This window comes from Lemur catta, chromosome 15, assembly GCF_020740605.2.
Source record: "Lemur catta isolate mLemCat1 chromosome 15, mLemCat1.pri, whole genome shotgun sequence".
Taxonomy (NCBI): Eukaryota; Metazoa; Chordata; class Mammalia; order Primates; family Lemuridae; genus Lemur; species Lemur catta.
In genome coordinates this window covers 39,594,984-39,612,469 of record NC_059142.1, presented here as the reverse complement: position 1 = coordinate 39,612,469, position 17,486 = coordinate 39,594,984, and the positions used below count along the sequence as shown (strand labels likewise).

Genomic DNA, 17,486 nt, shown 5'->3' with positions numbered 1-17,486 from the left:
CTTACTCTGTTAGGACAATTCTAAGAGGAATCTAGAGGAGCTTCGCAGACGCTCAGCACCCACTTGATCCTAACTTTTTCTTCCCTTCCGTAAACAACCCCTCCAGCTTTCAGAACAGCGGGTTGGTAACCTGGTGGTGGAAAAAGATCGTGGAGGGCAGGGATCCCTTTGCGCTCGAAAACTAGGCACAGGCAAATGCAATGTTTTGCCTATAATTTCAGGATCTCATGGTCCACCCAACTCCCAGCTCTGTATCTTAAAAGGCTTTAAGATCAAGTCGGTTTGCGGATGGGCAAAAAACGGGAGAGGAAAAAAGAGAAAAGGAGCGTAACACACTTAAGACCTGATTTCCCTCCTCAATTCACATTCCTCCGCCCCAGCCCCGCTCCAGCTGCCTGCGCTGCCAGCGGAGGCCCTAGTCTCCCGCTCCAACTATTCCAACCATCCTGGCAAGGGTGGGGCGCTCGGCTCTCGGGTCCCCCTCCGCTGCTCCCCCCCGTTGGTCTCCCCTTCTGCCCCGGTCCCTCCCTTTCTGGGATGGGGCCAGCCAATGCGCGACGAGACTCCAGGGTTTGGCCCGGGAGCCGGGGTGCGCGCAGATCCTCCGCCCCACAGTTCTGGCCGCAGTCCCGGTGCGCACGGACGTGGCTCGAGTTTCCTCTGCTCTCGATCGCTCTCCCCCTCCCGCGCCTCCTTCTCTCCAGGTCTCCCGCTCCGGCTCCAGCTCCACCCGGCCGGCCCCGCACGGCTCCGGGTAGCCATGGAGGACGTCACGCTCCACATCGTCGAGCGGCCGCTTCCCGGGTACCCCGACCCCGAGGGCCCGGAGCCCTCCTCCGTGGGGGCGCCGGCAGCGGAGGAGCCGTCCGGGGCCGGCTCTGAGGAGCTGATCAAGTCGGACCAGGTGAATGGCGTGTTGGTGCTAAGCCTTCTGGACAAAATCATCGGCGCCGTCGACCAGATCCAGCTGACCCAAGCCCAGCTGGAGGAGCGGCAGGCGGAGATGGAGGGCGCAGTGCAGAGCATCCAGGGCGAGCTGAGCAAGCTGAGCAAGGCACACGCCACCACGAGTAACACAGTGAGCAAGTTGCTAGAGAAGGTGCGCAAGGTCAGCGTCAACGTGAAGACCGTGCGCGGCAGCCTGGAGCGCCAGGCCGGCCAGATCAAGAAGCTGGAGGTCAATGAGGCCGAGCTGCTGCGGCGCCGCAACTTCAAAGTCATGATCTACCAGGTGAGCCCGCGGGGCAGACCGCACCCCGAGCTCCTGCGCGCGGCCCGCGTCCCCCGCCTGGGGTTTGGGGTGGGGAGACCTGCACGGCTCTCCCGCCAGCCTGGCCTGGGCGCTCGGGAGATCCACCCTCCTTCCGGCGAGCGCGGCTAGGCTGGGCTGGGCTGGGCTGGGCTGGGCTGGGGGAGCGGCGGACTCTCGGGCGTGCAGAAGGGCGCGCTCTGCACCCTGCACCTCCCCACCCAGCCCCGTCCCTCGGGTCTCAAACTTGTAGCAGAACCGAGTTAGGGGGCTGGACTCGGGGAGCTGCCCCTCGCAGACCGCTCCCTACCTGGCTCTGTCAAACGTCTTTCTACTCGGGGGAAGTTTCTGGGACAGCCAGGGGTCCCCTGGTGGCCGTTGGGCCCCACTGTAAACGGACACTGGCGGCGGGGCCCGGGCCTGGGGCCTCCGCGCCTGCCGGCCCGATATAGCGGGTGATTCAGGGCTCAGGCACGCACCCGCGGGGGCTGCGCCAGGCGAGGTACGCGACCGCCAGCCCCCCTCCCCGGACCCCACGCCCCCGCATCAGCCTCCGCTGCCCGCCCCCGTCCCCTGGCTGCGGCGTGACCCTGGCCTCCAGGCACTTTCAGGCCCTTGAGCACACGCGAGCCCTCTGCGCGCCGGCTCCTCGGCCTCCTGGAAGCGGGCGGGGCAGGGTGGGCGTAAGGAGTGCGCGGGCGGCTGGCGGAGGGGGGCGCGCAGCCCCCGCGGGGTCCCGCGGTCTGGGCGCGGTGAATCACCCCGCATGCCTGCGGGGGCGGGCGCCGGGAGCAGCAGGGGAGGAGGCTGGCGCGCCCCGGGCTTGTTGCTTTCTTTGCACCTCTCCCCATTCCTCCTGCCTGGATAAAAATGGAGTTTTTGTATCCTAACCCCAAATAAACCTGCGAGTCTCAGGGCTGCTGCTCCTCTCCACAGTCCTAACAGGGATGAGTCTGAGCTGAGAGCTTGGTGATCTTGGGCCGGACGGGACTGTTCCCAGCCCTGCCTCCTCCCTTTTCCCCAAAAGCCTAGTAGATGCTCCTACCCCAGGAGGCGGGATCATGGGGCTGGCAAGGTCGGCTCCCTCTTCCCCTACCTCTCCCTACTGAAGGGAATGGGGGCAGGAAGGCCAGCTTTCCCACACGTGAGAAGACCCCTGTCAGGGAGCTGTGATTCCACTGACCCTGGTACCAGCTGGGTTCTGAGTGACCATCTGGGATGAGGGGAGGTCCTTGCTTGGCTTCTCTGGGAGGAATTAAGAGAGAGGAGGAATTAAGGGAGGTGGGTCAGCTGGCACCTGTTGAGGAGGTGGTGGTGGGACAGGGGCAGAAATGGCACTTGTGCACCTCCCCGCCCTTGCCCAAGAGGCATTTACTTGGCCATTGAAAAGCTTTGCTCCCCCCACTTACAGCACTATTTGGGTAGAAAACGTTTGCCCAGAGCTGCTTCCATTTATCTAACTGCTTGGAGCAAGCAGGATTGGAGGATGAGAGGGAGACCTATGAGGTGTTTTGTTTTGTTTTTTTTAAGGCAAGCACGAAAATGAGGTTTATTGAGGAGAGAAAGATAGGATTATAGGGCAAGAGCAAGATACAGGTTTACAGAGCATGGTACATACGCCACAGATGACTACTGGACCCATTGTCGCAGCAAAGGGAGAGCAAAAGGAAGGGCACAAAAAGGGCTGTTTTGTTTTTAGTTTGTTTTTGAGAGAGGGTCTCTCACTTTGTCACCCAGATTGGAGCTTTCTCACTCTGTTGCCCAGGCTGGAGCTTGAAGTGGTGTGATCACAGCTCACAGCAACCTCCAACTCCTGGGCTCAAGCAATCTTCCTGCCTCAGCCTCCCGAGTAGCTTGGACTGCAGGCGCACACAACCATGCCTGGCTAGTTTTTAAATTTTTTTTTGTAGAGACAGGGTCTTGCTATGTTGCTCAGGCTGATCTCAAACTCCTGGCCTCAAGCAACCCTTCCCCCTCAGCCTCCCAAAATGCTGGGATTATAGGCGTGAGCCACCACACCCAACTTTCTCCGGGGACCACGCCCCACTTGGGCCCGGGACAGCAAGGCAGCTCTATATTTTCTCCCTAGCCTGGTGTGGTATAAGGCCACCATGAAAAGCTTGTATGGGTGACCCTTCTCACTCTAAATGTCCCAGGCCATAGAACCCAGGAAAGTTCTTGGCCTCAAGGTGAACCTCCCTATGCCAAAGGTGGAGATTCCGAGAGGACAGGTATGGAGGGAGAAAGACTTCTCTGCAGAGGCCAGTGGCATCCCCCAGGGATGTGTCTATATATTGTGTGTGGGGGGGGAGAGGGGGGTGAGTTCTAATCCCAGGGTGGCTTTTCCTGCATCTGTACTAAACTGAGGCCAGTGGTGGGCCGAGAGTTGAGGTAGCAAGAATGACTCAAATTGAATCCCGAAGCCACAGGGAGAAACAACTAAGAACTAAAATGGTCCCAACCCCGGGGAGGAACTCAGGGGTAAGGAAAAGATTCCAGCAAGTGGGGTGAGGCTCAGGGGAAGCAGAACTTCCTGAGCTGTAAAGCAGATGTTCCAGGTGGGGATGAGGGGTGGGGACTCAGCTGCTGGAGGAAAGCAAAGGCCACTCCTCTCCGAGGTCTGCAGGCCAGAGAAGAGAATGAGATAAAAATAGCTCTGCGCCTTGGCAGACCTAATAGGGAAGATTGGGGGCAGCAGCATTTATGGAAAAGTCCAGCTGGGAGGGGGGTGTGGTGGGATGCTTGGGTGGCCAGGCAAAGAGACAGAGAGATTTGGAGAAGGGGCTCCTGAGATGGTGTGAGTTCTTTGGAGGGGAAGGGGGCAGGGGATGCTGTATTCCCTACTGCAGATGTGGGAGGTGATGACGTGGCAATGGTGGGATGGAAGCACCAGGGGACAGGAAAGCCCCAGGTGTGGGATCAAGTCATCTGGTCTCCCACACCCTATTCCTGGGAAAAGGAGGGAATCCTTTGTGTGGCCCCACCCCAGAGTCCAGGAACTACTAGACATGATTTCACAGGTTAAGTTGGCATTGGACCTCCTGCACACGTGTGTGCATGTACACACACACACACACACACACACACACACAAAAAAAAAAAAAAATTCAGCACCTCCCACCCCTGGTTTATCAGAGCTCTCATTTTGATCTCATTTCCGAGTCATTACTGCCCTTCTCTGGCATTTCCCTCCCTGTCTCCCAAACAAAAACTAGCAGTTTGGCATCGCATCCTATCAGGCGACACTTAGCTAGACAACAGCTAGTGAGTGAGAGAGGTGAATTCTACTAGTAATAGGAGTCAGTGGACTGAGGGCTGCGGGAGGGTCAGGCCACATTGTGAGTATGGAGGCAGTTGCTCTAAAACACCATGCAAAAGGTAGAACTATGATCGTTAAAGAGCCAATTTTCCCAGGCAACAATGGGATATTATTAGAGCTCTTTTAGAATTCAGAAATGGCGAGAGAGCTGTAAAATGCAAATACAGTCATGCATCACATAAGGACTGCGATACATTCTGAGAAATGTGTCATCAGGCAATTGCGTCATTGTGTGAACATCATAGAGTGTATTTACACAACGTAGATAGTACAGCCTACTACGTATCTAGGCTATATGGTATGGCCTACTGCTTGTAGGCTACAAATCTACCTGTATAGCCTGTTCCTGTACTGAACACTGCAGGCAATTGTAACTCAGTGGTAAGTATTTGTGTATCAAAGCATATCTAAACACAGAAAAGATACAGTAAAAAATGCAATGTAAAAGATTTTTTTCAGAAGTATACCTGTATAGGGCACATATCATGAATGGGGCTTGCAGGACTGGAAGTTGCTCTGGGTGAGTCAGTGAGTGAGGGGGGTGAGTGAACGTGAAGGCCTAGGGCATTACTGTTTGCTAGTGTAGATTTCATATATACTATACACTTAACATAAGTTAACCTTAGCTTACTGTAACTTTTTTTTCTTTATAAACTTTAACATTTTTAAACTTTTTTTTTTTAAGAGATGAGGGTCTTGTTCTGTCACTCAGGCTGCAGTGTGGTGGCACAATCATAGCTCACTGCAGCCTGCTGGGCTCAAGCAATCCTCCCACCTCAGCCTCCTGAGTAGCTGAGATTACAAGCACGTGCCACCAAGTCCAGCCTTTAAAAAGTTACTTTTAAAACTTTTTTTGTGAAAAACTAAGACACAAACAGACACATTAGCCTAGGCCTACACAGGGTCAGGATCATCAATATTAATGTCATCCATCTCCACATCTTGTCCCACTGGAAGGTCTTCAGGGGGAATAACACGCACAGAGCTGTCATCTCCTATGATAACAATGCCTTCTTCTGAAATACTTCCTGGAGGACCTGCCTAAGGCTGTTTTATGGTTAACTTTTTTGTTTTCTGTAGGTAGAGGGAGTAGTACACTCTACGGTATCAATAAAAAGTATACTATAGCAAATACATAAACCAGTAACAATCCTTCATTATCAAGTATTATGTACTCTACATAATTGTATGTGTTACACTTTTATATGACTGGCAGTACTACAGGTTTGTTTACACCAGCATCACCACAAATACTTGAGTAATGTGTTGAGATATGACATTATGATGGCTACAATGTCACTAGGGGATAGGAATTCTTTAGCTCCATTATAATCTTATGGGACCACCATTGTATACGTGGTCTGTCATTGCCCAAAATGTTGATATGTAGTGCATGACTATAGATGTTTTTCTGGAGCAGTTTTTTGTTTTTTTGAGACAGAGTCTCACTTTGTCGCCCTGGGTAGAGTGCAGTGGCATCATCGTTGCTCACTGCACCCTCAAACTCTTGGGCTCAAGCGATCCTCCTGCCTCGGCCTCCCAGAGTGCTAGGGTTACAGGCGTGAGCCACCGTGCCTGGCCTCTGGAGCAGATTTGAGGAGGCAAAATTGGTGACCTGTACATGACCAGCCACTAAGACCCATCAAACCTGCTCTGAGTGCATGGGGATAGGACCAGGAAGCATTTAAGGGATTAGGTGTCTCATCACATTAAAAGAGAGCACACTGGGGCTGAAATGAGGGCCTGCTGGCTTCTCCTCCCCAAATCCTAACCCAACCTATAACTCCTTCCTGGACTCAAGGCAGATCAGGGCTACTACCTTTCTCTAAAGGAACCCCAAATCTTTGTCCAAAAATATTCCCAACTTGGGGCTCTGGTCCCTTTCACCTTTTAATCCTAGTGGCCATGGAGAGCATGTATACCACATCCTTCCTCCAAACAGCTGAGTTTGGCTTGTTTTTCCTGATCACCGAGTCTAAAGCAGGGAGGGTATATTGAGGGGTATTCCCAGAACTAAAGGAGATCACCACTATCCCCCTGCTCCATTGTTTTTTGTTTTGTTTTGTTTTTTTGAGATAGAATCTAGCTCTGTCACACAGGCTAGAGTATAGAATGGTGTCATCATAGCTCACAGCAACCTCAAACTCCTGGCCTCAAGCAAATCCTGCTGCTTCGGCCTCCCAGAATGCTGGGATTACAGGCATGAACCAGGGTGTGTGGCCTCTCCTATTTTTTTTTTTTTAAAGTAAAATCTGACTATTGTAAAGGCCAAAGTCAAACAGGTGAGGAGATGGCACAGAGTGGACAACTGATTGCAAGAGGGGAGGGAATATTATTTCTAAGCAGCCAGTCTAAAAGATGAGCAGTGGCTTGTGCCATTTCATTTTATCTTTTTTTGAGACAGTGTCTCACTCTGTTGCCTAGGCTAGAGTGCTGTGGCATCAGCCTAGCTCACAGCAACCTCAGACTCTTGGGCTCAAGCGATCCTCCTTCCTCCGTCTCCCAGAGTGCTAGGATTATGGTGTTAGCCACCATGGCCAGCTAGCTTGTGCCATTTTTTGGAACCATACTGTTGTGAATATTTCATCATTCTGATGTCATAGACCTTTTGAGCTGAAAGATACCTTAAAGAAGTTGAAGATCATCTCCATGTCTTCCATTTTGTAGCTTGGGAAGCTGGGCTCAGAGAGAGGAAATCACTAACCTATTGTCACTCAAGTGATTGGGGGTCAAAGCTGGGGCCAGAACCCAGGTGTGTCCCTTCTGCCACACTCGCTGCTCCCCACGCTCCCCTTCAGTTCTCCAGCTCTGCAGCAGAAATCAGGGTTAGTTTTGCCTCCTTTATTTTCTGTAGGAGTTGGTTGCACAGTCCTGGCATTGGGGTTGCTTTGTGTGCGTTTAGGTGTGTGTGCAGTGTTGGCTACATGTGGCCAACATTGGTGGCTGTTAACTGCTCAGCCTCATGGGTGCTGAAGTAGAGGCAATGTGTGGTCACCTGGCCCAGTAGCAGTGGGAGGGGAGGGGTACAGGGTGGGCAGCGTGGAGCTCCTGGCCAGCCATGGTATGCCCCAGCATGGACTCTGCGACTGCCTAGGAGAGGGCCATTTTGGTTCCCTTTCTCCTCGGCCTCTCTGCCGCTCCCAACTCGTCCCTGTGCCCTTCGAGGCAGGTGGCGATCTGCTGCTTTGGTCTTTTGTGACTACAGGCTTTACTGAACACTGCTGTTGCTGAGTCTGATAGTGCCCCTGACTGTCCCTCTCCTCTGACTTCTGATTGCCCGAAGCAAGAGTGGCAACTAGCCCCTGAGGAGGCAGCACTGAGAGCTGCAGCAGGGTGCCCAGGACATGGGCCCATCTGTCACAAACATAGCTTGGTTTTGTTTTTTGTTTTTCTTTTTTTTTTGAGACAGAGTCTCACTCTGTTGCCCAGATTAGAGTGCCGTGGCGTCAACCTAGCACACAGCAACCTCAAACTCCTGGGCTCAAGTGATCCTTCTGCTTCAGCCTCCCAAGTAGCTGGGACTACAGGCACGCGCTACCATGCCTGGCTAATTTTTTGTATATATTTTAGTTGTCCAGCTAATTTCTTTCTATTTTTAGTAGAAATGGGGTCTCGCTCTTGCTCAGGCTGGTCTTGAACTCCTGAGCTCAAACGATCTGCCAGCCTCGGCCTCCCAGAGTGCTAGGATTACAGGCGTGAGCCACTGCGCCCGGCCCATAGCTTGGTTTTGGATCCTGATTTCTCTGTGCATTTCAGTGTCTGATATCCCAAGCCGTGGGGAGGTGAGGGTGGGGGATGGGGTGCAAGGGAGGCAGGAGGTGGGGACGTGGCTAAAGGGAAATGGCCAGGATGTCCCTCTTCCACGCCTCTCCCTCTGCTTATCCGGGGCGGCACCCAGTGGACACCCGGCCCTGGGAATAAGGAGAACTGGGATTAGCAGCCTCTGGCTCTGGTGACAGAGTTGCGTGCCTTCTCTTTTACACAGCTGAGCCTCCCCGGTTATAGTCCAACAACTGGCCTCTCAGAAAACTCCTTGTCCACCCCCAGCAGCCACTTTCCCCCCAGTAGCCATGGCCACCCCACCACCATGGTTGGGTAAGAGTAGAAGGTGGGAGCCCAAGGATCGGACTGGGGATGATTCTAGAGGGAGGAAGGGAGGGGTTCAGTTGAAGTCTGTTTATTAATTCATGGGCTTGGGTTTGCCCCACCTCTTTTAGCCCTGGGGCCCAGGTGAGAAGACATATGTCCCCTCCCTACTCACCAGCCCCTCCTCTGCATGTCACCCAGGCCTCTTTCTCTCAACCCCATCTGTACCCATCCCAAGCCCCATTTAAACCCCTTTTCCTCATCTTAGCCCAAGAAGAAGCTGAATGCACCCTCTGACCTGGCCACACCCAAGATCGTGCCTTTTGACCTTCTGCCTGAGACTGAGCCCTTTGACCCGAAGCCTGAGACAGTGCCTGAGCCCCCACCTTTTGACCAGACGCCTAGGACACTGCCCTATTACCCAGAGCTGGGGCCCCTGCCCACCCCAGAGGAGCCTACAGCCGGTGGGAGCATTTAGGGTCCCCTGGGTCGCATGGGGCTGTGGACATGGGGTATCACTCTGGTCCACCATCAGCCCACTGCTTGGTGGTCAGTGCCAGGATGGCCGCCATCCTAGACCACTGCCCCTGTGGCTGGGTGTGGGCATTGTGAAAACACTCTTGTGGTATGCACAGTTAAGGCAAATGTGGTGTGTGCAGTGGGACAGGGCCCTCCCCTACCTCTTAGTTTCTGTTTTAATAGTAGGTGCTCACAACATCCTACTGGAGGCTGCGCTGCATGAAACTGTGCATGGCTGCTCGTTCTTCCCTTCCCCTGCCTCCACGTCCTGGGGGACAAGCCAGCTTGGCTCCACGCCTCCTTGGAGAGGGCCCTCATGAGGCCTGGGGTCTGTTCTGTGCCCTCTCTGCCCCCTCCCTGTAGCCGAGGAAAATATTTACACTTATTTTTTCCAGTTCTTTTAGAAAATGTTTTGCAAAGAGATCCCTTATGTTTGCCAGAGTCTGCCCTGGGCAGGGCACCCAAAAGCTGCCAACTCAGAGAGGCCAGAAAAGGGGACATTATAGCTGGCTCTGGCTTGGATCCTTGGGTCTCACTATAGCACAGTGTTTCTCAACATCTTTTTCCCAATGCTCATCCCCCTAAGAAGCCTTTTTAGATATTTTTAACCTAATTGTCCACCTCCCCCATGAAATTTTAGTACAATAGATATACTGTATTATCTGTTTATGTGCTGTGGCTCTTTGGAGCACCATGAACCAGTGTGATATTGATTTTTGCCCTTGTGGAGGCAATATCACCCCAGTCAAGAATGCATGTCATAGGAGAAGGGAAGGACCCTTCTGCCTTTGGTGTCTCTCATCTCCTTGTCATGGCAACCTAAAGCGGAGGCCCTGAGTTTTTAAGACTTTTCTGACCTTCACCTCTCCCCCTTCTGCATCTTTTTCTAACAGACTCTAGGCAGACCCTGGGCTCTGAGTTACCTCTCCAGTGTCTTCTCTGGCTATTCCCGGGCAGTGGTTGGGGACAGTGCTTATTAGCTATAAGTCAGGAAAGGCTCCTACTCAGATCCATGCGGCACCTATCTCTTTTCCCTAACAAATGTGAAGTGCCTAGCCATGGGCTGGGTGCATAGTTAGGTGCTCAATTAAATTATAATCTTATTTAAAAAATCTTCCTAAGCCAGAAGATCTTAAGTTTAGACAGCAGGGTTGGGGGGTAGAGTGGAAGAGGCTGGGGGCCTCCCTGGGGCTCCTCTAAATCCATCCAGGTCTAGGGCCTTCCTGGGGTGGGGGTGGTGTGTGCTTGGCGAGGGGCAGGGCGAGCTGTGCATGTTTTTGTTCAGACCTGGTCATTAAAGGTAACTCTGGAAACCAAGCCTGTTGGGAGTGGTGGTTTTGTTTAATGAAAACGGGAAAACAGAACAAACAGCCCTCCCTCTCTGCCATCCCCTGAGGCCCCTCCTTTGGCTTAGGAGGTCTGCCAGGGAAGTAGGGGTGGGACAAAGGTGCTTGGCCTGTGTGCCCAGGGTGGGGGGGAGGTGCTTTTGGATTGTGTTGGTGGTTGTAGCAACAGGCAGACTGGGTGGGTCCAAGACAGCACTCCAAGAGTATGAGTCATGGAGGAAACCTGGCTTGGAAAGGGGGAGAAAAGAGACACCCATTAATGGAGGGAAAAGGTTAATGGTAGTATACCCTCTCCAGAGCCAGCCTCCTGGACATTGTCTGGGGATTCAGGTCAAGTTGTTTCTTCTATCCCCTGACCTGCCACCAAGAAGACAGCTCCTCTGGTATAAGCCATCACTCTAGGGGAAGCCTACAATGAATGGGGTTATGTCCCCCAGGTGCCTTTCTGGTCTGGGGAGACTCTCCCAAATCCAGGAATAAACCTCCCCTCACTGGGATTCCTCCCTGATGTTGTAGTTGGAGACCTTTCCTCAGGCACTAGGAAGATGGGATTGGCTACAAGCAAGACCTCTGCAGCTCTCTCCCCAGCCCCCGCATTCACTTCTAAGCTCAGTTGCCAAAGACCTTTATCTAGGAAGCCAGATGCCAGAAAAACCAGCTAGCTCAGCCTTTAGGGGTAGGGGTGGAGCAGGGGTGGGTGGGTAGAGAATGGAGGATGCTGGGGATAGGGCAGGGAGACAATGTGGATTTGTTTTCCAGCAGCTGGGGCTGTTTCCTGACTATTCCCTGCCTGTCAGCCTTAATCCCTCCCTAGCCCATGCACATTGTCTGAGCTTAGTGAAAGGAGGGGCTCTCCTCCACCCTTTGGTGGAGCGTGGGTGAGTTTTTTAGTTTGGGTGGCTATGAAGGCAAGATCAGAACTGAAAAAAAAAATTTTTTTTATACTGGGGCTGCAGGTAAATACTGGGTGGAGATAGATGAAGAAGTAGTGGAGAGTTTAGATCCTAGAGAATCCTAAAATGTGTAAGTCTGCTCTAATAGCAGGCAGGGAGAGGGTGATTGCCAGAGACCCAAAGGGTACGCCTGGAAATTGGAGGGACTGCTAAGAGAGGGTGGGACCGTCCTACACTCAGAACAAGAAAAACACCCTTCAATGCCTCGGCGAATGATAAGAGGCAGAGGGATGGACAGAATGCCCTAGGATGTCCATGATACCACTAAGCCACCTATGGCAGGTGGAGACTACAAGTCCCAGCATGCCCTGTGTCCAAGTCACCTTGCCTGCTGGGAGGTGTAGTAGGGTAATAGAGAGCTGGAGGTGGCTTGGTGCCCAGCAGAGCTGGTGCCCAGTTGGGAGAAGAGGTGGAGCCACATTCTTTCTTTGTCCCTGCTAATGCTATTGACAGGGAGGGAAGGAAGTTGGGAGCGGGTGTTCCTAGTTTTCAGTGTAAACCAGGAAACTCTGGGGGGATGTGGATGGGAGGGAAGAGGAAAGAGGCTGGGGGCTGGGGAAGGAATTTCTGTAGCAGGTGGTGCAGAGATACTGAGTGGTCTATGTACTGGGGTGTGTGTGTGTCTATGAGAGAGATTAATGTCTCATTTTCTCAGGAGATGGGATTTTCTTACAATTCTGGGAAACGATCTTCAGAAAACCCTTTTGAAAAACTATTCTCTCTCATTCTGAAGTCCCCACAGAGAGTCTGGGCCAAGGAGGAGATCCTGTTGATGTTCTGGGTTATGCCCCTTTGCCTTTCTGTGCTCAGCCTCCCCTACCTTCTGAGGGGGTGGGGTGGGGGAGGGGGTGATCTTGAGATTCTGAAATGTTGGTCCAGAGTCAAGATCTTGGAATATCTTCCCGGAATGGAAAACAGTGCTGGTGCCAGATCCTCCAGGGGGAAGAGGGAGACGTGAAGAGCTGGCTCTCAGCTCCAGGATCATGGGGAATCTGGGACCACCTTCCTATTCCTGGACCCTTGACCTCCGGCCTGGGAAAAAAAGCAAGAATAGAAAAGTAATCCCTCCTCTCCATTCCAAGGCAGGGAAGTCAGAACCAGAAGAAATGTCCATACTGGGAAGAAAACGTCCTTGGCTTCTAGCCAGCTTCTTCCTCTTTCCTACATCAATTTCTACATGGGGGGGCCGGTGACCACTAGTGGGGCCAAACAGTATGAGGAGGTCAAGCACCAACCGGGATGGGGAACGAGCCACAGCTCTCCTTCTCTGAGGATGGTTCTGAAATGGTTGGAGTCTGGAAAACGCACCCTCTTTTCTTCACCTTCAAGCCACTCTACTTGGCGGCCGCCTGACATTGGCTGTGCGCTCACACCCCCACCCCAACTCAACCCACAGACTCCCGCCGCTTGCTCTTTGGCCCGGCTCGGGCAGTGTGCGACTTCGGGCGCCAGGGGGCGCTCCGCCCACTTCCAAGGTTAAGCCGTGTCCCCGGAGGCCACGACGGTTTAACACGGTCTGAGGGGTGGGTAGGGGGCGCGAGGACATGGTTGCAGGGCTGCAGAGATATTTAGCCAAAGCTCAGTTATAATGCAGGCCCATCTCCGACCCAGAGCTCCGTTCTCTCCCGCGCCGTCTGTACCATTCAGTCAACACACACTCACGAGCGCCCAGGACGCGCGCAGCTCTGCCAGGCGCTGGGGACACAATGGCAAACAAGTGAGGCGGATTTCACGGGTCTCGGGCAGGCCCCCTCCCCTCCCCAGGATAGCCAGCACCCCGCCTTGGGGTCGCCCGGCGTCCCCCACGTCCCCGCCCGGCCCTCCTGCTCCTGTGCCCCCTCTCACGTCCGCTCTTGTCTCTCTTAGGACGAGGTGAAGCTGCCGGCCAAACTGAGCATCAGCAAGTCGCTGAAGGAGGCGGAGGCGCTGCCCGAGAAGGAGGGCGACGAGCTGGGCGAGGGCGAGCGGCCCGAGGAGGACGCAGCGGCGCTTGAGCTGTCGTCCGACGAGGCGGTGGAGGTGGAGGAGGTCATCGAGGAGTCGCGCGCCGAGCGCATCAAGCGCAGCGGCCTGCGGCGCGTGGACGACTTCAAGAAGGCCTTCTCCAAGGAGAAGATGGAGAAGACTCGCGTGCGCACGCGCGAGAACCTGGAGAAGACCCGCCTCAAGACCAAGGAGAACCTGGAGAAGACGCGCCACACCCTGGAGAAGCGCATGAACAAGCTGGGCACGCGCCTGGTCCCCGCCGAGCGGCGCGAGAAGCTCAAGACGTCGCGCGACAAGCTGCGCAAGTCCTTCACGCCCGACCACGTGGTCTATGCGCGCTCCAAGACGGCGGTGTACAAGGTGCCGCCCTTCACCTTCCACGTCAAGAAGATCCGCGAGGGCGAGGTGGAGGTGCTGAAGGCCACCGAGATGGTGGAGGTGGGCGCCGACGACGACGAGGGCGCCGAGCGCGGCGACGCCGCCGACCTGCTGCGCGGGAGCAGCCCCGACGTGCACGCGCTGCTGGAGATCACCGAGGAGTCGGACGCCGTGCTGGTGGACAAGAGCGACAGCGACTGAGCAGGACGCGGGCCCGCCTCTCCCCGTCCCCGCCCTGTCCCCGTCCCTTTCTGAACTTTCTCTTTCGCCTTCTCTCTCAGCCCCCAGCAGGCTGAGAGGTTTCTAGATTTAAAACACCTGCCTTCAAGGAGCACTCCTCCGGGTCTTACGGCTGCTAAGCCCGGAGAGGGAGGCCGCCCCCCACGGCGGAGAGCCCCGGTTTGGACGTGGTACGGGTGGAAATGGGAAGGGGAGTGATCCACGTCCCAGTTGTCCGAGTCGGGGGTCCTGAAGGAAATTGCCGTGATTCCACGGTCGGGCCCCCCTTTCGGGGCTTCCTTCCCCCTCAGTTTCCCCCCACTCACTCCCTGCTCACAGAGCTCTTCCCTTCCTTCTCTTCCTGACCCCTGGGGCTTCAAAGCTAAAATTACCCAAAGAGGAGAGTGAATCCTACTAGAAGGACATGAAAGCAGCTTTGGGGGGAAACTGAGGCAGTGGGGGCAGAGGGCAGAGTGAGCCCTCAGCCTGGATGAGGGTCCAGCGCAGGCTCTATCTGCAAAGGGTCCCAACAAGGAAGGCTGGAGCCGAGAGGAGCCCTGGGGGAGGATGGGGTAGGGCACACTTACCTGTTCAGGCCTCTGCACTCGTGGAGCACATGGTTGTGGCTTTGGGAGGGAGAATGGGCAAACAGGAGAAGGTGGAAATGGGTGAAGAGAGAAAGAAGTTTCATTAGCAGCACGAGAAACCCGTCTTGCCGGGTTCTCAGAGGGCACCAGCACCATTTTCAGAATCAGGAAGGAGAACAGTGTGAGAATGTGATGCTGCAAAGAGGAAAGAGAGGTAAGCCTAACCCGATCCCTCAACTGGGGTCTGGGTGGTGCCCCCCAGGGCAGCCTATTCCTTGAAGCCCAGAAAATCGGGGTCCCAGAAGGGGGCAGCAGTTGGCTGGGAGCTGGGGGTGGGGGTTCCTCATGGCCAGCCCACCAAGCTGAGAGCTGGAGGGGAGGTGGGACAGCACTGGTTCCTGCAGGCTGTTTCTTCTCTAGATCCTCCCTAGAGCTAGTGTCACAGAGCTGCAGAACTTGCTGAGACATCCACGGTTCCTTGTCCTTAGGGGTGCCTTTCCTGAATCTTTGGGGGGTGAGGGGAGTGCTGCTTCCTGTCCAGAAGCCTGACATCTGTTGGCCACTGACCAGGTTCTCCTCAGGACACTTCAGTCCCTCTGTTCCTCCCCATTAAAGGCAGTTTGTCAGAAGCAAAGACAACCCCTCCCTCCAAGTCACAGCCTGAAGGGAGGGCTGGAGGACTCCCTCCTTCTCCCCCTACCATTCTTCCTTGTTCAGCTTTTTAGAATTGCAGCTAATTGTTTTAGGGGGTGGGGAGGGAGGCTGGGGACACAAACCTTTTATACAATACAAAGCTTTGCTTTTTTTTTTTTTCTCCTTTCTTTTCCTTTTCTGGGTTCCCTTCTCTCCTCTGAATGGTTGGAGACATGTCAGTTGAGGGAGGATGGGGATTGTGGGACAAGGTCCCTTGGTGCTGTTGGGCTGAAGGGGCCTGAGTTGTGGGCAGATGCAGTTTTCTGCGGGCTCTAGGGAACCTCTCACGTTGCTGTGTCCTGGTGAGCAGCCTGACCAATAAACCTGCTTTTCTAAAAGGATCTGTGTTGGATTGTGTTCTCTCAAGGCAGTTATATAGGATGAGTTACAGAGGATAGGAGAGAGCCAGGGAGGGAAGAAGGATCAGAGAGAGAAAAAAAATCTGTTGGTATAAATTTGCCTTACTTGCTTGGAATGGTGGGGGGGGGGGACGGAGAGAAGGAAATAAAAATAATGGCCAATTGATTGAGCCCTTACTCTTTGCCAGGAACTCTTCTAAGCCCTTTGGTATGCAATTGCTTATTTAATCTCATAACAACCTCATAAGGCAGATTTTATCATTATCTTCCTATTTTAGATACGAAGAAAAAGAGTGACTTGTCTAAGGTCACATGGCTGGTAAGCAGTGAGCTGGGATTCAAAGGCAGGCAGCTTAGCTCCACAGTCTGTTTACTGCTTACAGTCTGTAACCTTGAACCCTCTGGATCCACTCCCTGGCAGTCAGGGCTTTAGCCTTCCAGACACACCCAGTTACTCTACTCAGCCTGAACTTCCCTTCAGAATCCCAGGCCTGGAGGAAGCAGCCTAGGGCAGGGGAAAATCAGAGGCCCTATCTCAGAGGGTTGGATGTTGTAGAGCAAGGGTACCAGCGTATGGTACGTGCTAGCTGTATAGCTGTATCCATACAGCATATTTCATTCTCCCTCCAACACTGTGATAGGAACTGCTATGGTTTGAATGTGGCCCAAATTTCAAGTGTTGGAAACTTACTTCTCCAATTCATATGTTGATGGTATTTGGAGGTAAGGCCTTTCAGAGGTAATTTGAATTAGGGAAAGTCATCAGGGTGGGGCCCCGGGATGGGACTGGCAGCTTTATAAGAAGAGGAAGAGAGACCTGAGCCGCCACCTCTTGCTCTCTTGCCATGTGATATTTTCCTCCATGTTATGATGCTGCCAAAGGCCCTCACCAGGTGCTGGCACTAGGCTTTTGGACTTCCTAGCCTCCAGAACTGTAAGAAATAAACTTTTTAAAAAATAAATTATCCAGTCTATGGTATTCTGTTATAGCAACAGAAAAGAGACTACAACAGGTGCCTATTTTACTGTCTGTGCAGACTTTCTTCCCCATGAACAGCCTGCCCCACCTTCCCATAGGTTATGGATTTCCTAGAGCAATGAACTTGCATCATCATGTCGGTTCTGCTTGCATGAGAATCATCTGACAAAGGGTGTCCCTAATAAAAGTAATGCCATTTCTAGGGCTCCACCCCAGCCTCCTGCCTTCCTAAACCAACCTCTTCCCCACCTCGACTGTAGTCATATTAATCATCTTCTCAGAACTCTCATAGAACTTTATGTGAGTAAACACTTGTCAGGCTGGGTGCGGTGGCTCATATCTGTAATCCTAACAATTTGGGAGGCCAAGAGGTGGGAGGATTGCTTGAGGCCAGGAGTTTGAGGTTGCAGTGAGCTCTGATGATGCCACTGCACTCTAGCCCAGGCAACAGCCCTGTCTCAAAAGCAAAACAAACAAAGAAAAACTCCCAAAACCTGTTCAATGAATGAATGAATGAATGAATTACAGGACTCTTTCCATTACAAGTCTCAAAAACACCTCAAACTGGCTTCTGTAAAAAGAAAGAAAACACCAAAGCTGAAAGCAAACCCAGAGGGAATTGATGTAACTGAAAAAGTCCCCAGAAATAGGCCCCGGGTGGCTGATGTAATTAACACCAGGTCTGATATAATATCATTAGGAATCTCTCTTCCTACCTTCTCTTTTCCACTATGTCTGTTTTGCTAATAATAGGATTCTTCCCATATGGTGGCAAAGATGACCAAAAACAGCTGCAGGCTTATGGCCTAACAG

At 53.3% G+C, this 17,486-nt stretch overlaps 1 protein-coding gene across 1 annotated transcript; it reads left to right on the top strand.

The window, feature by feature from the left end:
• Positions 1 to 371: 371 nt before the first annotated feature.
• CAVIN1 (caveolae associated protein 1) lies at positions 372 to 15,676 on the top strand. Its single transcript, XM_045526581.1, has 2 exons — positions 372 to 1,231; positions 13,339 to 15,676. Exons 1-2 carry the CDS (start codon positions 551 to 553, stop codon positions 14,035 to 14,037), a joined length of 1,380 nt encoding a protein of 459 aa, XP_045382537.1. The 5' UTR covers positions 372 to 550; the 3' UTR covers positions 14,038 to 15,676.
• Positions 15,677 to 17,486: the final 1,810 nt, after the last annotated feature.

Bases quoted from the DNA above. Each gene is read 5' to 3' on its own strand.
- CAVIN1 (XM_045526581.1), top strand. From the start codon at position 551: ATGCGCGACGAGACTCCAGGGTTTGGCCCGGGAGCCGGGGTGCGCGCA. The intron at 1,232-13,338 runs GTGAGCCCGCGG...TGTCTCTCTTAG, and splicing joins TCAAAGTCATGATCTACCAG to GACGAGGTGAAGCTGCCGGC.